Genomic DNA, 23,074 nt, shown 5'->3' with positions numbered 1-23,074 from the left:
AGAGATAAGGAAACAATCACAGGAACTAATAAAGATTCACCGCACCACTGAATAAATAAACAGAAGACAACACCACCTTGCCACCACTCTACCAAGATAGCCTGACATAATAAGATAAGGCTATGGAAGCACCAGCTAAACCTGTAGCCCGGGAACAGCCAATTAAAAAGTCATACCGTCTACCTATGGCGGCATCAAATTCACTATATAAACACAGGGTACATGCCCAGGTATAACGATCTAATTCAGTAAGAATACACATAAACCTCACATTGATACTGACTTGAGCGTCAGAGTGTCATTGCAGGTACCCCCCAGTCGGAGAAGAATCATACTCCACACATCATCAACAACTATCTACTGCCCAGGAAACAGACAGCCCAACCCAAAGTCTTCTCATCTCAACCGTGTGGGATTAGGCCCTTTACACTTTGGCCAACCCTTATTGTATTGGTCTAATCATTAGCGCCACCTGTGGGGATTTATCAATTAGAACCCATTCATTCATAATCTAAAAACATGGTTGATACCAGAAGCAAATCCCAGAACGGTTCCAAAGGGAAGTAGAAATAAACACCAGCCTCCCGTGAAAAATCAGCTTCATCGGTTGCACCAATCTTCGTGCACCACGATAATCCACCCACAACCCAACACCTGTTGAAACTTATTACTCAACAAAGCAAAAAAATCGCCCAGCAGAATCGAGACTTAGCTTGATTGAAAAAATCACAAAAGGCTAGGGAGAAAAACTAGGAAAAAGGAAAAGAAAAACAAAAATAACCTGAGAAAGAAGCTGGAAAAGAGTTTGAAAATTCTGGCGAAAGTGAGTCAGGAGATGAATATTCAAAACAAGATCCTGGACCCTCTGGTCAGAAAAAGAAAGGAGAAGAAGAAAAAGAAACCCATGAAAATTCTCAGGGAAATTCTAGGACAGTCTCACGAGTCTTTCATCCCTTTACCCCATGTATCATGAGCGTTATAACACCTATTATTTCTAAAATATATAGTTATATATTAAATATGGATTAAAGGATAGGATTAGCGAAAATCCTGAAATTAGGGTTAAAATACAAAGGAAGGGTAAAACAATAATTAACCAAACACGTAACACTAGAAAGCAAAATTCTGGGAGCACTTTCTTGGATGAGAACCCTTAGGCTGTATGCCGAGGCCAATAGGCTGGATGTTGCATGGTATTGGCATCGACCATTCCAGCTTCATCGTATTTTGTTGCCTATGCTTACCTACTTCACTAAATCCCTTGCTTTATCCCGTTTTGAATGTTGTGTTATATTATTGATATGCATCGAAGTGAGCAATTGGGCGGAGTAATCTCCAGAACCTCTGGGTTACTGAGATATATTCGTATATCTCACCCCATTTTGGGGATTTTATTTCAGGTTGTGGCAGTTGTACGGGAGCGGCGGGCAAGAGGCTCGTGGGATGAGCATGATTGTCTAGTGCCCATTTTGCATTTTGTGGCCATTTGACCTAGGCTAGACTTAGGACATGAACACTGCATTGAGCTAGGAATATTCATATTGTCATCTTTGTTCATGTCACTTTTTGGCTAAGTTTAGTTATGATTTATCATGTTCATTTAAGGAATTATTATATTGTAATTAAAGTTGTAAATCGTATTATGTTTAATTGGAGAAGTTGTAATATTGAGACTTTGTTTAATATTGAAGCATGTATATGATGAAAAGGCAATAGGCCTATTCTAGGATATGATTTATGTTTTATGCCAAAAGAATGCATGCAATGGAATTAATGTGATTGAAATTGTTTAAGATTTGATAATGTAATCAATGAGTTGTAAGTAAGCTTTTGATATAAATTGTGAAGGGTTGTAAGAGCACCAAGACATTGTTGGTCCTTGAGTGCCACCCATGTTTATAGGTACAAATTGAGGATAGACAACACACTTTCAAAATTGGGATATATTGGAAAAACAAATGAGACTCTGGCAAAATTTCTATAAATGGGCAGATTTGGAGTGAACTTTGGGAGAGCATATCTCTCTCCACAAAAGTCCAATAGGGACGTTCCATACACCATTGTAAATCTTGAGATGTCAACTACCTTGTGTCAAAATTTGAGAACCATAGGAGTAGCATGATGCCCTGTAGAAGTCGTGGAACACAGACTGCCCAAAATCCCCTGCACTTGGGGGCTGTCACTGTCTAGTTTTTTGTATAAAAATTTGAGAGCTATTGGTATAGTGGTTTATCCGGAATCATTCAAAGAGTGAGGGCTTCTTGGAGCCCAGTTTGAGGTTGGCTGGCAGATTTGTTTGTCCAACTTCAAACAGAGATATCCGGAGCAAATGAGAACTTTTTAGAGCATGTGATAGCTCATTAGAAAGATAATTAAGTGTAGATTAACATACTAAAAGATGAGAGGCGCACGACATTCAAATTTTTCGCAATATCCAAAATACCGAACCATGTTCGAATAGGTAAAAACCATAAAAGTGAAATTTAGGCTAAGTGGATTTAAGGGAACCCCTTTGTGTCTTGAGAGAAGTATTATATGATATCTAGGCATTTTATATTATTATTTTGCAATTAGTTTTCAGTTACAGTCACAACTTTTATTTCTTACGCTTTATTATTATTTTAAATGCTCGCGTAATAAAAAGAAAAAAGTTTACTCGCATTTTTATAAATGAATTGCTATGATTGTAACTGCGCTTAATATCATAATCAATGTTAACAATACTGGTGTACAACTGACTGTTACAAGCGTCCCCATCCCCAGGGACATAAAAATTACAGCCGAGAAGTGTAATGGAAAGGGAGACCCTCAAGAACATCTGGAACAATTCCAGACAAATATGATGGCACAAGATGTTGCTGATCCAATAGCTTGCAGGCTATTCCCAACAACCTTGAATGAAGTAGTGCTTAGATGGTACTCCGCTTTAACAACTAAATAAATTCAAAGTTGGGAGGATCTAACCAACCAATTTCTTATACGGTTCGCAACGAGCAAGGCGCAGTTTAAATCCACACACACCTTAAAAACAGTACGACATGGACCACACGAAACTCTGCGCGATTACCTCAATTGGTTTTTTGAGGAAGTGCTCTTAGTAAGAGATCTAGATCCACAAGTTTCCCTACATCTCATCATATAGGGATTGCTTGAAAGGCCATTCTCTATGTCGTTGGCCAAACAACGCCCATGAACCATAACGGAACTAAGCGCGATTTGAAAATTCATTAATCTGGAAGATTATAAACGATCGCGGGATACTTCTAGCATCAAAACAGAATCAGACAATTTTGAAAAAGATGTCTAAAAGAATTTTCAAAGACAATTCCGCGAGAAAAAAAAGTGGAAAAAGTTTGATAATTATACTCCTTTGAACACATCCCGCAGACGAATCCTAAAGGAAGTCTTCCAAACCGGTTATGTTCGCGTTGCTAAGCCCCCCATTGAAAAAAGGAGGACAATGTGACGAAATCAAATTCTGCAAGTTTCATAATGATACCGGTCATACCACTGACGAGTGTTTTGATTTGAAAAACACCATCGAAATACTTATCAGAGCAGGCAAACTCCAAGAATTTATTTCTACCCGCAGAGAGTTTAAGGCACAAAGAAGGCGCGATAGAAGTCCGGATCACGATCAGAATCCTGACTGATAAAGGGCATATCCCAGGAAGGACTATAACCCTGCCAGAACTAACAATAATAGGAACACGCACGATGACCCCACTGATAAATGTTAAGGAATCCCAATGCGGGATAGACAGCAGGCAGCACAACAACACCAATTGCCCAATAATGCTGCCGGAGTTTTAGCCACCATCGCTGGCAGAATAGCCAGAGGAGGGGCTACTAGCTCACAATGTAAGAGACATTTAAAATCAGTCATGACAGTTCGCGATCATGCACAACCATCTACATCCCGCGTTTATCGTCAATCAATCAGCTTTGACGATGATGATTATGGCGACATCATCTCAGACCATGATGACTCGCTGATGATTTCCGCTTGCAAGGCCAATCTCCAGGTAAAACGAATTATGATTGATAACGACAGTTCTGCTGATAATCTTCTGGGATGCGTTCCGCGCGATGAATATCCTAGAAGAACATTTAATTCCAGGCTGTACAAATTTGATCGATTTTCCAGTGAATCTGTACAACCCAAAGGTACCATCGAAATGTGGGTAACCTTTGGGGTTATGCCTCTAGCTCGTACTGTTAAAGTACGCTTTTATGTTATCAAATATGCATCTGCATATAACGACATCTTGAGACATCCCACCTTTGTCGCTTTTGATTTGAAAAACACCAGCTTACGAGTAAAGTCAGCAACTCATCACGTTGAGAAAGGCAAGGCATCAATCAATATGACTGACTTAGACATGCACGAAGATTTGCGCAATGCGTGACCCCAGCCTGATGGTGAGTTAGAAGAACTCCAACTTGGTCCGTTACCTGAAAACGTTACCAAATTTGGACGTAACCTACCAGAAAGTGAGAAAAAGCAATTGGTGGCGGTATTTTTAAAAAATAAAGACCTTTTTGCTTGGACAACAGCTGATATTTAAGGAGTAGATCCTGCCTTAATAGGCCATCACCTTACTCTTGATCCTAAAGCAATTCGGTCTTAAAAACGCTGGCGCGACATACCAATGGGTGATGAACAAGGTCTTTAGGCAGCAGATTGGCCAAATGCTGGAAGTAAATACAGATGACATGATTGTCAAAACCATGACGACTCCACAACACCCTCAGGACTTAGAGCAGGTGTTTCAACAGTTGCGTAAACATAAATTACGATTTAATCCAGCCAAATGCGCATTTGGAGTTCCCCCTAGAAAATTCTTGGGATTCATGTTATCACATTGAGGCATAGAGGCAAACCCTGAAAAATGCAAAGTAGTCCTCGACATGGCTAGCCCTCGAAATATTAAAGAATTACAACAGTTCACTGGAAGGATAACAGCTTTAACTCGATTCCTGTCCGCATCAGCACAAAAGTCATTACCCATATTCAAACTGTTGCGCAAACAAACAGATTTCAGTTGGACTCCAGAATGTGAAGCAGGATTTATGGCTATTAAAGAGCATTTGGCTAATCCCTCAGTCTTGGTAAGACCACAACCTGACGAAACCTTGGTCTTATACTTTTCGGTAAGTGGCGAGGCGATTAGCGCGGTGCTATTATGCAAAGATGCCAGGGGTCAACAACCAATTTATTTTTTCAGCAAAGCCCTCCAAAGTCCTGAGATGCGTTATCAACAGATTGAAAAGGTGGCCTTTGCACTTGTTATAACGGTTGCGACATTACTTTCAAAGGCACACCATCAAAGTAAAAACTAATCTTGCGTCAACCTGATCTCGCGGGACGAATGATTACCTGGTCAATAGAATTATTAGAATACGACATCGTTTATGAACCACGCCAAGTCATTAAGGCCTAGGTATTAGCTGATTTTCTTGTAGAAATGACGCACTCCCAACAAATTCAGCCAGAAGATGATTGGACAATCTTCGTTGATGGATCTTCCAATCTCAAAGGAAGTGGGGCAGGAATTATCATTAAAAGTCCTCAAGGCGTCATAGTAGAACATGCTATCCATTTTGGATTCAAAGCCTCGAATAATCAAGACGAATATAAGGCAGTTCTGGCTAGACTAGCAATGGAAAAGGACTTGGGAGCAACAAGAATAATCTTGAAAAATGATTCACAATTGGTGGTTGCACAAGTACAAGGAAACTACCAAGCAAATGAGGCTCTAATGGCAAAGTATTTGGATAAGGTACGTTTGTTGTTAGGTGATTTTGAGAGTTTTAAAATTAAGCACATCCCAAGAGAGAAGAACGCCAAGGCAGATATCTTATCTAAGCTCGCTAGTACTAAAGGCCCTAGGAATAATAGACCTGTCATTCAACAAAGTGTTCCCAACCCAAGCATTGTGATGGCTGTCGCCAAGCGCAAAGCTCGTCCCTCTCACGATGCAGAACACATGATAGATGATGACGAGATACAACCAAATGATAGAGAAACTTGGTTGACTCCATTTTGGAACTATTTGACTAAAGGAATAGCGCCCTCAGAACCGCGTTCAACAAGGAAGTTAGCGTGCAAGGCTTCATTTTATACCATCATCAATAACCAGTTGTATAAAAAAGGATTTTCTTCCTCAATTTTGAAATGTTTAGACCCACAACAAGCCCAATATGTCATCACTGAGGTTCACGAAGGAATTGGTGGTATCCAGAAAGTTACTTTGCGCAGGGTATTTTTGGCCCAATATGGAAGAAGACTCTAAAAAGCACGTGCGACATTGTGTCAAATGCCAAGAGCATGCGAACTTACACGATGCTCCTCCTGTGGAATTATCTTCACTCATATCCCCATAGTCGTTTTACCAATGGGGTATGGATTTATTCGGACCATTTTCAATTGCGGTAGGGGGAGTAAAATGGTTAATAGTCACGATTGACTACTTCACCAAATGGATTGAGGCTGAAGCTTTAGCCATAATATCAACTAGCAACATCCGCCGATTCTTTTATCGCAAGATCATATGCAGATTTGGTGTCCTTCATTCCATTATTAATGACAATGGAACACAGTTTTTGGATAAAATGTTCAATCAAGTGCTTCAAGATCTACACATCAAACACAGGTATACATCCGTTGAACATCCACAAACCAATGGCTTAGCTGAAGCCGCGAATATAGTTTTAAAACGAGGGTTGGAAAGAAGATTGGAAGCAGGAAAAGGATAATGGCAGGAGCATTTGGATTATGTATTTTGGGGTTACAGAACTACTCCACACTCAACCACTGGTGAAACACCATTTTGCATAGTTTGTGGGAGTGAAGCAATGATTCCAGTTGAAATTGGAGAGCCATCTTGGAGAAAGATGTATGCAACAGAGGAGAGCAATTCTCAAGCATTATTACATAACTTAGATACAATCAATGAAATGCGCGAGATTGCTCATATCAAAGAAGCCGTGTTGAAACAGAGAATAACAACGTGCTATAATTCGAAGGTCATTAAACGAAGTTTCAATGTCGGAGAATTAGTCTTGCGCAGAGCAGATATTGGCAATAAAAATGGACGCCAAGGTAAATTGGCCACGAATTGGGAAGGGCCATATCGCGTCCAAGGTAAGACCAAGAAGGGCATATACGATATTGAGACGTTATCTGAACTCACAATTCCACGTACAAGGAACACAGATAAACTCAAAATATTTTATAGTTAAGTCATTTCTTCAATTCAATATATGTATTTTTGTTCATCATTCTATGCACATAAAGCTTGCAGGTTTATATATGATCATACCATTCATCGCGCATAACAAATAACGTGTAAAGGTTAAAACTTCCTTTAAGCGTGATGAAGAAAAAGGAAGGTAAAACCTTAACTGGTTAAAACTTCAACGAAGATTAAGGAAGGTAAAGCCTTAACTGGTTAAAAATTCCTCCAAGAAAAAAGAAGGTAAAAACTTAACTGGTTAAAATTTCCTTCAAGTGCGATGAAGAAAAAGGAAGGTAAAGCCTTAACTGGTTAAAACTTCCTCCAAGAAAATGGAAGGTAAAACCTTAACTGGTTAAAACTTCCATGAAGAAAAAGAAAGGTAAAGCCTTAACTGGTTAAAACTTCCTTCAAGCGCGATGAAGAAAAAGGACGGTAAAGCCTTAGCTGGTTAAAACTTCCTGATGTGCCTTTGGTATATAGATAATTCAGAGTAAAAAGAATAAAGATTTGATAGTAATTCAGTGATAAAAGGCATGATTTTAGTGAATTATTGATAATCTATCTTCAGGCACACTTTCACTTTGGTTTTAATGTTTTTACAGGAGAAAAGCACGAAGACTATGCTAATATGATTCATCCATGGCATTCTCACGCTAATAGTGTGAATTTCACGCTATTAGCGTGAAAACCTATTATTTCTCCACGCCAATAGCGTGGATTCTAATACCTGAAGGAAAATTGTCTTCAACTTCACGCCATTAGCGCCAACTTCATGCCAAGTCGCGCCACCAAGTGAAGAAGCCACTGCCATTTGACGCTAAAAGCGTGGTGTCCACGCGGTTCGCGCCAAGAATACCTCCCCACTTATCGCCCGCGCTGATCGCGCGGGACGTCGTGATTCGAAACCTGATTTCAAATTTGGATAAAAACGGAAAGAAAAATTAAATCTTCGATATGATTCTGACCTGATTGGATTACTGCTTATAAAAAGAAGTCAGAAACCAAAAAGAAGACACTTTTAGCAGGAGAGAAATTGCGAGCAACTGGAATCAGAGCGAGTTATTTGTTAATGAATTCTTCTTCTTCTTTCCGGTTATTTTTAGTTTTATGAATTCTTTTGAATATTTGTTAATGTCAGACATGAATATGTCTGGGTAGTTTTTATTATTGTGGTAACGGTCACAACCCTTGATGTGAACCCCTTGTATTTTGGTTAAGTTTATAGTTAATTATTTCAATTGAATTTATTTTACTCTGTTCTTCATCCCATAATTATTTTAGAATTCACGACTCTATTAGGATTGCGAGGGTTAGGGTTTACAATAGGAATATTGGGATTCTAATTCCTAACAAAGGGTAAGATAACTGTTCATGTATGCACTAGGGATAGGCTATATGAACTACAAACGTGGAAAATTCACTGGGCTAAAAGATTAACTTGAAAGGGAATTTCTAAGGGATTAGGATTCTAATAGGATTAATAAGGTTAAGATCACTAAGGGGTTAGGGCTTAACTCATTAATTATAGATGGTGAATTGTTTGATCAATTGGGTAATTAAATATAAATATTAATCAATATTACAAGGTGGGGATCGGAAAGGTGTTGGAGTCCTTTACTGCAATAGTTTTCTTTACAATCTTTTCTCAACTCTCATCCTTTTACTTTAAGTTTTCAATCTTCTCTTTGAATTGTTCACGAAATGTTGAATAGTTCACAATTGTCACAACACAATTACTTCACAAACCTCTTTTTGTTAATCCAATAAGAAAGGAAAAGTTAAATTAAATTTGGTGCCTCAATCCTCGTGGGACGATACTCTACTCACTTTTTATTACTTGGTACGATCGGTGCACTTGTCGATTTTACGCAACACTTCCTCCAAGAAAAAAGAAGGTAAAGCCTTAACTGGTTAAAACTTCCTTCAAGTGCGATGAAGAAAAAGAAAGGTAAAATCTTAACTGGTTAAAACTTCCATGAATATTAAGGAAGGTAAAACCTTAACTGGTTAAAACTTCTATGAAGATTAAGGAAGGTAGAGCCTTAACTAGTTAAAACTTCCTCCAAGAAAAAGTAAGGTAAAACCTTAACTGGTTAAAACTTCCTTCAAGCGCGATGAAAAAAAAGGAAGATAAAACCCTAACTGGTTAAAACTTCCATGAAGATTAAGGAAGGTAAAGCCTTAACTGGTTAAAACTTCCATGAAGATGAAGGAAGGTAAAGCCTTAACTGGTTAAAACTTCCTTCAAGAAAAGAAAGAGAAGAAGCACGAAGAGGGTAACAACCCTCAAAGGTTATAACCTTCAAAAGGTTGATGATGGAGCAACCTTTCTTGCCTATGGGAAAACGTCATATGTCAAAAAGGTACAATGAAAGTACATTGTTTCAATTTGATACTCATATACAGATATTGAAGTTATTTACAATTGAAGATAGATGCTTTGATATAAACCAAGGATTGATTAACAATCATCCTATGTGCTGGCCTATCTTTATTCTGAAATAGTGACATGACATATCACGGCATAATATATCTTATGATAAAAATTTCATGAGATAAAAGGATAAGTTCAGGAATGAAAAGACATACAAAAGTTATGTTAATTGTACCATGGGACAACCTAGTTACAGACCAATTCTTCAGTAATAAAAATATTTCAGACTGTTTGAATAGACATGTCCTGGGGATCTTCATTCGCCACCCTAAGGTCCTTATCTTGGTTTGCTGGCACAGTTGTCTGGGGAGGAGTCTCCGTGTCCGTCACGCTAACTAAATCCACCAGCTCTTCTTCATTATTATCGTTCAAAGTCATCAGCTTTCCATCTTTGATGAAATAAAGATAATGGACGTTATCTAACTTAAAAGTTGGATTGAAGAGACACACTTGATTAAGGATATTCACATAGGTCCCCTCGGCCTCTTTCTCAAATAAATTTTGATATTTCTGTACCTCACTCTTCAAATGAGTCTTCTCCTCCTCCAGAGTACCCACGCCAACCTCAAGATCTATGATGAGCTTCGAAAGATTAGTCTTCTCCGTCTTCAGTTCTTTATAGCTTGCTTTCAACTCCTTTAATTCTTGCTCCATCTTGGCTTGATCATCCTCGGCCTTTTTCTTAAATTCCTCAAACTCAGCGCGCAAGATGGCCTTCTCGCCCTTCAAGTCCACAATGCGCTCCTTGAGATACGAAACTGTCCCTGGAACACAGAAAATATTATGTTATGAATTAAAGGAAAAATTTTATACATAAAAATGACATATAGTGAAACTTACCCACCACAGACATGATGTGCTGGTTGGTAACACTCAGCTTCCCCACATCTCTCAGCCAGTTATCTATTGGAGTGTCTTCAATTAGCGGGCCAATTTCCCTGCCTTTCGCGAACAAGTCCGTGCTAACCCCCCAACCGTCCCCAAAATAAGTTGAATCCAGAAAACCTGCATCAGTCTCTGCAGACTTTCTCTTCTGTCCTTGCGACAAATGAACCACTTCTTTATTTTTGGAGAAGGGGCATGGGTCACCACTGTTGGTCCCGGTGACTTCAAACGCGCGGCACCATGACTCGATTCGGCACCAGCAGGAAAGGCAGTGGCTGATGGCATCGTAGGGCCAGAGGAGGTAGCACCCTCAGCAGCTCTCATTGCCGCTATTGCCTCCAATTTAGATAAAGTGGTAGCCATCGCACTATCTGGAATGCACAAAACATATTACATTAGAAGACAAATCCATATAAGTAAAGATAAAAATTCACGACATAGTGAAGCAATTAATTTATAAACTATTTACCCAGGAAAACTCTAATGTCAGCATCAATGTACTCATTCAAGATAGTATAAGTACTCATATAACCAGTGTCAGACGCTTCCCGTGCGATCTTAGACAAAGTTGTCACGGTATGCTTCTCCAAGTCAATTAAATCCTCAAAACTTATGTTCAATTTAAATTCCTCTGAAGGGCATCGCGTCCAATACAAAGGAAAGATTGGGGGTATTATCTTCCTCTCTCAGGTACAAAGGATGACAATCCCGCGCGGGGTAAATCTTGAAATATTCAGGGCTCTACTTGTGAATTTTCCTTTGGTATGAATCAAAAAATTTGTGTCTTGACCTCCCCCGAAACGATACCCAACTGGAATGTGTCCCATATACATTGAATAAACAAAGAAAGGACTCGGGAGATCGAAAAAGGCCGTAAGCCTTGCAAACCATCTCGTACCTCTAATAAAACCCCAGGCATTGGGGGTTAACTGGGAGGGGGCTACATGGAGATGTTCCAGTAGCTTACAAATAAAGGAGGAAAAATGGAGTCTTACTCCAAAGTTTAGAAAAAAAAAGCATACATCATAAGAAAATGCTTGGAGGAACTGCCTCCGCGCGATGAGCATACTCGTTAATTCATAGGAACTACAGCCAATTCCCACTTGCCGTCCTGCATTTTGTTCGGGGTTAGATGGATTACAGGTTCCAACTCCTCTAAATTCCCTGAAGAGTCATAGATAGAGACTGTGTCCAACACAATTTCAGACACCCAATCCAAAGCTTCTTCATCGCGGATACCTCGCTTACCCGACCCAATGGCCTTAGGATCAAGCTTCTGCTTCTTCTTTTTATCACCTGCACTGTGCTTGGCCATGATTGCTTTAATTTGAGGCGAGATGAGATCTGAGTCAAAAGAGGATGTATTAGTAGAGCTAGAAAAATTAGACGAGGAATTAGCAAATGCAGATTTAAAGTTGTCAAAATTTCATCTTTTATACAGGTACCCAGCTGGGTAAATAATATTTAATTGTAGAGGACTTGGACTTTTTCGGTTTGACTGATCATGCGCGGTAGAAGGCGAAGTACTGCGCGATGAAATTGAAGGAGAAAAGTCAGAGTCTAGAGCATTAACAGGGTTATAGCCAGACCTAGATTTGAAGAGGAATCACCGGATATGAAAATAGGATTCGTCATTTTAGGGAAAGATTTTGGAAAAGTAGATGAACTTTATTGCGACAAAGTTCTGGTTATACCGCGATTAGGATTCCGAGATGAAGATCCAACTTCAAAACATCGAAAAGAAGAACCACAATCATTCAAATTAACTTTCTTCCAGGGGGCAGCACCTTTGCCAGTTAGCCACAACTCCCCAGTCCCCAACGACCTCGACCTAGGTAAGGACCTTGGTGGAGGACTATTGGAGCCTGACCGTTCGGCCGTTCTGATAAAATTGACAAACTTGTGATTATCAGACATACCCTAGCTTAAATGCAAGAAAGAAAGCGGGTATGCAACAGAAAATGAAGGATACGAATTGTAAGCAGAAACATACCTGAAATTTATATTTCGAAACGAACAGAAGAGGAGTAGGACGTGTCAAGCACCAAGAGTGATAAACCACAAATAGAATACAGCAGAAGAAAGCTTTCGTAACAAAGGTAAAAGCTTAGAAGTGATTTCCCTCCAACTAAAAAGCTCAGTACAAATATGAAAAGTCACCACAAGGAAACCCAAACGGTTAAAACGTGCTGAGTTAAGCAGATTAGAAGGAGGGCACTTGGGCAAAAGGTAAATGGATTAGATTCTAAAATGTCCCACATTAGTCACTAATACACCCATGTAATTACGGTGGCATTTAATGCCTCTAACAGTTAAAAATCTAATTGACCATACTAAGCGGCTAAGTAATGATGATCCTTCGGCATGACATGGGCGACATCAAGTGAGTGCGCCAAAGACTTACCGCGCCTGGAAAATACATTTATCTCTCAGCTTTATAAATACCAAAGCTGCGAGCTAGGGGGAAACCGATCTGGATAAAATATGATAGGCCCATCAAAGCCCAAAATCCATAAGAGCAAGGCCCAAACCCGCAAGGCCCAGATTGGGGCGCGATGTCTCCTATCGCGCATCAGAGGGCGCGATGTTCTCATCGCGCCTAAACCGACTTTCGACATAACTTCTGAGATAAGGAAGAAGTCACAGGAACTAATAAAGGTCCACCGCGCCACTGAACAAATAAACAGAAGACAACACCAGCTTGCCACCACTCTACCAAGATAGCCTGACATAATGAGATAAGGCTATGAAAGCACCAGCTGAACCTGCAGCCCAGGAATAGCCAATCAGAAGTTATACCACCTACCTAAGGCAGCATCAGATTCACTATATAAACACAGGGTACATGCCCAGGTATAACGATATAATTCAGTAAGAATACGCATAAACCTTACATTGATATTGACTTGAGCGTCGGAGTGTCATAGCAGGTACCCCCCAATCAGGATCATTGCGCCGGAAAAGAATCGTACTCCACACATCATCAACAACGATCTACTTCCCAGAAAACAGACAGCCCAACCCAAAGTCTTCTTATCTCAACCGGTGTGATTAGGCCCTTTACACTTTGGCCAGCCTTTATTATATTGGTCTGATCAGGTTGTCTTTTAATTTTAAAATAAAAGGTTCTAGTGACGTATATATAAACACGTGGAATTAAAATTCAAAGACCTATTTTAGAAAACTTATTCCTTTTTCACAATAATTTAAATTGAAAATTTATTGAAGGATTCAAAATAAAATAATATAGGCCCATTAACAGATAAATTACAAAATGAGAAGGTTTAAGCCATAAAAGTAGGGGTGTAAATAGGTTAGGCCGGCCTACGACCTAGCCTATATTAGGTCAGACTTGACCTATTACAAATAGTAAAATAGAACATGCCTAGACTTTTAAAAAAACCTATTTAGAAAATAAGCCATAGGATTTTTTGTATATGTCGGGCCTATAAGCCTACATGTCGTCCTATATCATATTATTTATTTTAAATAAAATAAATAAAATTATTATTTTAATAATTTTGAATAATAAAATAATATTATTTTAGTTATTCTTTTAATTGTTGAATGTTTAATAGGCTTAAACAGGCTAACAAGCCTCTAGGCCAAGGCTTTTAGTTTTTAAATATAGGTCAGGCCAAACTTGTAATTTTGAGTCTACACAAGCTAGCAAGTCAGGCCAGACACAACGTTTTTTATATAGTGTTAGTATATGGATGTCCTAGAGACAATCTTTTGATTAGATTAGGACATATGTGGACCTTTTTATATTGTCGCAAATAAATAATAAGCACTATTTATCCTATTTCATAATTTGTCTCAATATTATTGTTAATAGATTATATGAGTAACTGGATAAATCCCTTGGAATAAAATAAGTATCTCTTGAGTATTTGTGATGAGATTACGATCATGAGGATTTAAGGATACCAAATGTTTATTCCTAATTTTATGTTCCTAGTCTAGAGACACTGAGAATGGGGATAAGTAATCTCGGGTAAGACTAGCACGACTTATCTACTTGTATTCGGATACAAGGTAAAGACCTCATGAGCTACAGATATAGAGATGTCTTAGCTAAAGTCATGGGTGGACTTATAAGGGTATAGCTCGCACTGAACAGACCCACAAAGAGACTCTATGAGGAAATCTTACAAAAGTATCATTAGAGCAGTCTCTTAATATTTGGGTATTTCTTTCCTTAGACCATAAGTTGTCACCTAGACTGTGTTCTAGAAGGCATGTTTTGATTGTATACCTCGTCTGCCTGAAACATGGAGACTCATAGGTATACTTTTGGGCATGTCCTGAAAGAGCACAGGCCTAGGGTGATAAGCTGAAGGAATTCGTCAAATCTCTGTAAAGGATTAGGTTTTCTGTAAACCGGAGAAATCGGGATGACATTTATAGGAATCGAGAATCTATGCATAGTAAAAGAGATCATGAGATGATCTGCCTTTAGAGTCAGTAAATTGAAGATTCCCTATTTCGAATTAAAGCTTACCCTAAACCGCAAGGGTTGATACATTTCCTCACCCAAGGTTTAAAGGGAATGTAACCGAGACGAAAGGAAATACATACGGCAACCAAATATGTGTAATAGGATGATCAAGTCATTAATCTAACTAGTTCTGGGGCAACAAAACATTGCTAGTGCTCTGTGTTGTCATTAAATGGGTTGTGAGCTTGTTGGGCCTGAGCCCATTTATGTCAGTGGCTATGTTGGACCTAATGGGTCACACACTAACACCTTATTGTCATGATGAGCTAGCATTAAAGGTATTGGGCCTAATAATGGTTGTTAGCCCAAGAAGAAGTTTGGAAGCCCTCCTAAAAGGGAAAAGGGCGCATGGATCATGTAGTGAGCTTGGATGGTCCAAGACATTACTAATTAATTTAATTAGTTAAATTAATTATCAAATATTTAAATTTTGAATTTTGAATTCGAAATTTGAATTTTGAATTTGAATTTTGAAATTTGAATTTTGAATTTGAAATTTGAATTTTGAGATTTGAATTTTGAATTTGAATTTTGAAATTTTAATTGAGTTTAGAATTTAAATTTTGAATTTGAATTTTGAATTTAAATGTTTGAATGTTTGAATTTGAATTGGCTATGAAAAGTTGTTTCATAACAAAAGGATAAGCTAAGATCTTGTTGGAACAAATCCCTTGTATCAAGAGCAGATCTTTGGAGATCACCAAGGGCTGTTTGGGGCGCTGATTTGGTGTGATTATAAGTGTCATCTAGTCAACCAAATAAGCTCCAATCATATTTGGTTGGTTGAGAGAATCAGTGAGTGAGTTGGTTCAAATTCGAATGCAACTGCTCAACGTATCTGGACCCCTTTTGGGGCTGAATGGGGCGCATAGATGGCTAGCAATATGATGGCCATTAGGTCAGAATTTTGACTAGATAAAGATCTAGTCTCATGAGGATTGTATTGTAGGTTGTTGGGAATTTTGAATTGCAACAACTCCACCCTTTCTCTCCCTTTATGTGCGCCATTTGCGATCAGAATTTTGAGAAGAAAATCGGATTGCATCCTTGCTTCCTCTCATCCTTTTGGTGCGCCACTTTTGTTAGGTTTTTCCTTAAGTGTTTTTGGAATTAACCTAGCCTTTTCTAAGAGCATCCATGCCCCACTTTTGTGAAGTTTTCATGCTGAAGACTTCACTATTCTAAACACCTTTACCTAGCCTCCTCTTTCACACATTGGACGCCTAGCAAGCTTTTGTGGTGATCAATTGGTGGATTTTCAAGAAGAGTTCTTGCATCTTGACGTGGGGTGGTGTGGATCAACGTTAGAGGGTTTGAACCTTTCAAACCTGACACTGATCTCCTTAGTGTTTGAATCACAAACAAAGGTAACATCATGTTGTCTTAAAGCATGAATCTTGATTGCATGTGTTATTCCGCTTGAAAATTTTTGTTTTTCCCTCTCACATGCTTCGACCTTAAAGGTAATTTTTCTTTCAAGTGGTATCAGAGCCCGGTTGCTTTACAATCGGCGGGTGATGGTACCTTGTTTATGAAAATTGTTTTTCACGGTCAAAAGATCTTTAAAGGTTAAAGCTTGAATTTTTGCATATGGATTTTGAATTACAATGCTTTAAATTGTTAAAGTTTTTGTTCTTATGAACATGTTAATACGATTGCTATGTTCATATATCTATATGTAGTCATGGTTTTTTTTCTTTTTCTTTGTGAAAGTTTTAAAAGGAAACACCTTTTTTTGAAAGGAATGATTCGGCCATGAAGGGTACTTAGAGTACGTTGATTGTTTTCTTATTTTTCTCCATGAATTGTATCATGAGCATAGCATGAAATTTTTGTGACAAAATTTATCATATACATGCATATATGATTCGGTCATTAAAGGGTTTATGGCTGCATGCATGGTTTAATTTTGTGTTCTTTAAGAAAGAGTTAACAAAATTTAAATCATAAAAAAAATTATTATATAATTCGGCCATTGAGAGAAAAATTAAGAAAATTTGAATCATGATTCTTGTAATTACATTTTAATTGTTAAAATGTTAAGACGTGTGAATGAACATATTTTATGATATTTGATATTTTGTGCTTGCAAAGTTGTCTAACCTTTCAGGTGCAAAAGGGAAGGGGATGGTCATGGTGCTCGGATTTGAATTTCAAATTTTTTTAATTTTAAATTAAAGGTGTAAATTTGAATTTTAAATTTTGTATATTCATTTGTACCTGCAAAGATGTTTTGGAGTTTTTTTAATTATTTTATAATTAGATAATTAGGCTAGTGGCGTTTAGAAGACAAGGAGTCGTGGCTTAAGAAGCAAGATGGACGAATGCACGAGCACCATGACCGTCTCAAACAAAATTGTTTTATATGCTTGTATGTTTTTAAACGACTAGTATGCATAAGATAGTGTATCGCGGATGTATGCTTTTATGTTTTTAAACGACTAGTATGCATGAAATTGGACAAATCACGTTTGTATGTATTATTATGCACGTCTAATAACGATAATGTAATCCGATAGATGTTTGACATATGATACGACTAGCATGATAATAATGCATACGCGTTTGATGAGACTTAAAAAACCCTAAATAAAAGGAACCCTTAAAAGGAATTAATTATTAAGTGCATGATTACCTCCCACCACCAATATTACTCAAACCTCCTCTAAATAGTGGTGCTCCACAACTCAGTTAGGACCCACTGTTTCGTTGAGTAAGAGTAGTATTAGAATTGTTAGACACTTAGGGTGCTGGTTAGTGCTTAACTCAGAACATAAGTTGCAAGCTCAGCCGTGCTCATGTGCTTAGGGTAATAGTGCTAGGTTGGCATGCATGAGATGCACCACTAAGTGACAAGGAGTTGTCAACCTAATGTTAAAAGAGGGTATGAGATACTGTTGATAAAGATCAACCCATTATTTAATTTAATCTTGCGGTCTCAGACGAGGGTTAAAATAATTAATTGCACTGTTAAAATCCCACTGAGGTAAAATCTAAAAGTAGAACAACCCTTAGTCAAAGTTTAAGGGTCGTTGACTTAGATAAAATAGTAGAAGGGGCATATTATGTAAAGTTTTTAATAATTTGCTCTTATTACACGACAATATATATTAATTAATCTATCTTTACATTTTTCAGTATGACTAATCCACTGTCACTGCGCTTAATACTCGATACGAACAAATTAATCGGTCCTAATTTTATGGACTGGTATCGGAACGTCAGAAATGTTCTGCGGGCCGAAAAAGTTGCTTATGACCTTGACACTGCTTTACCTATTGCGCCTAAAGAAGGGGAAGATGGGTTCGCGAAATTTGAATTCGAGGCCCACAAGCAACACATGGATGATAATGTGTTGGCTTGTTGCATCATGTTGGCATCTATATCACACGAGCTGCAGAAACAGCACGAGCATATCGATGCCCCCTCCATTGTCCTTCATCTCAAGGAGTTGTATGATAAGAAGGATAAGCATGAGAGGTATGAGACCTTTAGGGAATTGTTCCTATGCAAGATGACTGAAGGCATGTCTTTTAACCGCCATGTCCTGAAGATGATAGCGCTCAATGAGAAGCTAGAGGGTCTAGGCTTCATAATGGATGCTGAATTAATTAATGACTTAGTTCTATCATCACTTCCTCCTTCTTTCAGTGAATTCATTATGAATTACAACATGCATGGGATGCTTGTGAGCTTGCCAAAGTTGTTAAGTATGTTAACAAATGCTGAAGTGTCTATCAAGAAGGATAAGACACAAGCTCATCTGATTGGTAGGCCTAAAAAGGCCAAGGGTAAGGGCAAGGAGCCTGCAAAAGGCAACTCCCTTAAGCCCAAAGGAAAACCCAATAAGAAGAAAGGCAAAAAGGTAAGAGTGCACTCAAAGACAAAAGCGGTGTTGTGTGCTTCCATTGTGGCAAGAATGGCCATTGGAAGAGGAATTTTCCAGACTACCTGAAGAGTGTGAAGGACAAGAAGCATGGTGATGCTTCTACCTCAGGTATTTACATGATTGAGATAAATTATTCTTGTGCTAATCCGACTTCATGGGTATTGGATACCGGTTGTGGTTCTCATATTTGCAATTCATTGCAGGTGCTTAGGAGCCCTAGAAGATTGGAGAAGAATGAGATGGACCTCCGCGTTGGTAATGGAGCAAGAGTTGCTACTCATGCTGTTGGAGATACCGAGCTCATTTTGGCTTCGGTCCTTTTATTGCATTTGAATAATTGTCTTTATGTTCCAAGTATTTCTAGAAACATTATTTCTATTTCTTGTTTAGAACAAGATGGTTTTGCTTTCACTATTAGGGATGGTACATTTTCTGTCATTTCGAATGATATTGTTTTTGGTACTGCTTCTTTAATAAATGGCTTATATGTTTTGGAAATGGGAACTAAAGTGCTCAATGTAGATGTGAAACGACCGAGGACAGATAATCAATCTTATCTTTGGCACTGTAGACTAGGGCACATAAACGAAACAAGATTGTCTAGGATGCATGCAAATGGATACCTAGATTCCATGGATTTGGTATCCTATGGACAATGTGAATCTTGTCTAGCTGGGAAAATGACTCGTCACAAGCCCAAAGGACTTGAGAGTCATAGGGCTAGTGAGTTATTAAAACTCATTCACATTGATGTATGTGGCCCAATGTCTATAGAGGCTAGAGGACGATACTCCTATTTCATTACCTTTACTGATGATAAATCAAGATTTGGGTGTGTATACCTAATGAGATATAAATCCGAAGCTTTTGAAAAATTCAAAGAGTATAGGAATGAAGTAGAGAAACAACGTGGCAAGATGATTAAGACATTGCGATCAGATCGTGGTGGTGAATATCTGAGCCATGAGTTTCAGGATTATCTGAGAGAAAATGGAATTCTCTCGCAGTTTACTGCACCTTACACACCACACCAAAATGGTGTCTCCAAAAGGAGAAACAGGACCTTGTTAGACATGGTCAGGTCTATGATGAGGGAGACTCAACTTCCAAAATCGTTTTGGGGATATGCCTTAGACACAGCGACATACCTTCTAAATAGGGTACCGTCTAAATCTGTTCAGACCACACCATATGAGATATGGAATGGTAAGAGACCCAACCTAAGTTACCTCAGGGTATGGGGATCGCCAGCATATGTCAAAGCGTTGGCATCAGACAAACTTAGTGCTAAGAGTACTAAATGTCTATTTGTGGGGTATCCCAAAGGTACTAAGGGATACTACTTTTACTCCTTGGATGAACACAAGATGTTTGTGTCCAAGAATGCTGAGTTCCTTGAGAATGATTTGATCTCTAAAGGAGCCAGTGGGAGTAAGATTGATCTTGAAGAAGTTCAAGAACCACATGAACAGATTGAGGAACCCGAGTCTGCTCCGCAGGCGATGTTCTCCAATGGAGAAGTAAACACACAACTCCGTAGGTCTAGTAGGGTCATCAATCCACCTGAGAGGTATAGGTTTGTGATTGCGAATCAACAAACCGTCGAGGATGATGAACCTAGTAACTAGGGGTGTAAATGGGCTGGGCTGGGCTGGGCTTTGGTCATCCTGGCCCAAGCCTACGTCAACAAAAATTTGGCCTATCTGGCCTACTGGCCTATTAAAGGCTTTATTTGTAGGCCAAGCCCGCCCATTTTCGAAAATAAGAAAGCCTGACATGGCCTACAGGCCTTATAGGCCTCCCACTATATATACTAAGCAAAAAAAATAATTGTATATAGCAAAGATAGTTCCATTCATGCATGCACTAGTACTTCTCATAATAAAAAATGACAAACAAGAAAGAGTCAACATAATACCTCAGCTCTAGAATGTATATCATAGAGGAATAGAGTCAAAGAAATGGGAAAAATAAGAAAAATACAATTATTGGATGTTGAAATAAAGTCTACAAGAGAATGTCATTCTTCTAAAAATATTTAAACCACCATCAAGACAAGGGAAAGAAGAGTATTATTGAAAGATCTTCATCAGTAACATCATAATCCAGCAAGGTACCCATTGCTCCATGGTATTAAGCTGCAACAACATGTAAAATTTGGAGACATTAGACAAGTTTTCCTTTCATGAAATAAAATAGCACAAAAAGTAAGAGATATTGATATTTGGTACTTTGTATCTTTGTCACATAAAGTAAATATTATTTTATTATTTTATTTTAATAAATTAAATGGGCCAGCCTACAAGGCTATAGGCCGGGCTTGACAAAATTGGCCTATGGCCTATTTATTAAAAAAGCTTTTTTATAAGCCTAAGCCTACTCTACTTTTCTGAAAGGCCGGGCCTAGGCTGGGCTCAATGTAGGCCGGGCCGTCCCAGCCTGGCCCATTTACACCCCTACTAGTAACTATGAGGAGGCAGTCAAGGATGTTGACTCCTCTAAATGGCTTGAAGCCATGGAATCTGAAATAGATTCGATGCATCAAAACAAGGTATGGACCTTGGTTCCAAAACTGCAAGGAATAGTGTCTATCGGTAATAAATGGGTCTTTAAAAGAAAGACTGATGCAAATGGCAACGTTCAAACTTACAAAGCTAGGTTGGTTACGAAAGGATATCGTCAAAGACAAGGAGTTTACCATGATGAGACTTTCTCACCAGTTGCCATGATCAAATCTATTAGGATCATGCTTGCCATAGCAGCATATCACGATTATGAAAGAGGAAGTGTACATGACACAACCTGAAGGTTTTGAAGCCAAAGGTCAACAACATATGGTTTGCAAGCTTCAAAGGTCGATATATGGGCTAAAGCAAGCATCAAGGAGTTGGAATATTCGTTTTGATGAAGTCGTTAGGAGTAACAGTTTCATCAAGAACGAGGATGTACCTTGTGTTTACAAGAAGGTTAGTGGGAGTAATGTCGTCTTCCTGGTACTTTATGTAGATGACATATTGCTAATAGGAAATGACATCCCTACATTACAAACAACAAAAGACTGGCTTTCAGAAAGCTTCACCATGAAGGATTTGGGAGAAGCGGTCTTTATACTTGGTATAAAGATCTATAGAGATAGATCCAAGAGGCTGCTGGGTTTATCTCAATCCACGTATGTTGGCAAGATGCTAAAGAGGTTTAGCATGGAAGGGTCGAAAAGGGGTTTTCTTCCAGTCAGTCATAGGGTACATCTTTCCAAGGCTATGTGTCCTAAGTCACAGCCTCAGAAGGATCGCATGAGTGAAATTCCATATGCTTCGGCTATAGGATCCATAATGTATGCCATGATATGTACGAGACCAGATGTCTCATATGCTTTGAGTATTACGAGCAGATACCAGCCTGACCCTGGAGAGGGTCACTGGACAACAGTCAAGACCATCCTTAAGTACTTGAGAAGAACTAAGGATGCGTTTCTGGTCTATGGTAGGGTGGATGAACTATCAGTGAAAGGATACACTGATGCCATCTTTCAGAGTGACAAAGATGACTGCAAGTCACAGTCAGGATTCGTATTCACCTTAAATGGTGGGGCAGTGTCTTGGAAGAGTTCCAAGCAGGAGACTACATCAGATTCAACGACAGAAGCTGAATACATAGCTGCTTCAGAAGCGGCTAAGGAGGCCGTGTGGATCAAGAATTTCATATCTGAACTAAGGGTGGTTCCAAGCGTGGATGAGCCCATACAGTTGCTTTGCGACAACACAGGAGCCATTGCGCAGTCTCAGGAACCTAGGTCTTATCAAAGATCCAAGCACGTGCTCCGCAGATATCACCTGATTAGAGAAATCATTGATAGAATGGATGTAAAGATGGATTATGTTCCCATAGATGATAACCTAGCCGATTCTCTGACGAAGACTGTTTTTCAGAGAAAACATGATAGTCATTATGAGGCTTTAGGTATACGACTTAGGTCAGATTGGCTCTAGGCCAAGTGAGAGCTTGTTAGTATATGGATGGCCTAGAGACAATCTTTTGATTAGATTAGGACATATGTGGACCTTATTATATTGTCGCAAATAAATAATAAGCACTCTTTATCCTGTTTCATATTTTGTCTCAAT

General features: G+C 38.7%; 1 protein-coding gene across 1 annotated transcript; it reads left to right on the top strand.

Annotated features, from left to right (window-relative positions):
- The first annotated feature begins 6,405 nt into the window (after window positions 1–6,405).
- Window positions 6,406–7,926, top strand: LOC133296546 (uncharacterized). Its single transcript, XM_061495551.1, has 3 exons — window positions 6,406–6,656; window positions 6,798–7,147; window positions 7,844–7,926. The coding sequence occupies exons 1-3, from the start codon at window positions 6,406–6,408 to the stop codon at window positions 7,924–7,926; spliced, it is 684 nt and encodes a 227-aa protein (XP_061351535.1).
- The last annotated feature ends 15,148 nt before the right edge of the window (window positions 7,927–23,074 follow it).

Source organism: Gastrolobium bilobum, unplaced genomic scaffold, assembly GCF_033153095.1.
Source record: "Gastrolobium bilobum isolate Gb01-03AN ecotype WA unplaced genomic scaffold, APGP_CSIRO_Gbil_v1 utg17070, whole genome shotgun sequence".
NCBI lineage: Eukaryota > Viridiplantae > Streptophyta > Magnoliopsida > Fabales > Fabaceae > Gastrolobium > Gastrolobium bilobum.
Note: the sequence above shows the minus strand (reverse complement) of the source record. Positions and strands in the feature narration are given on the sequence as shown.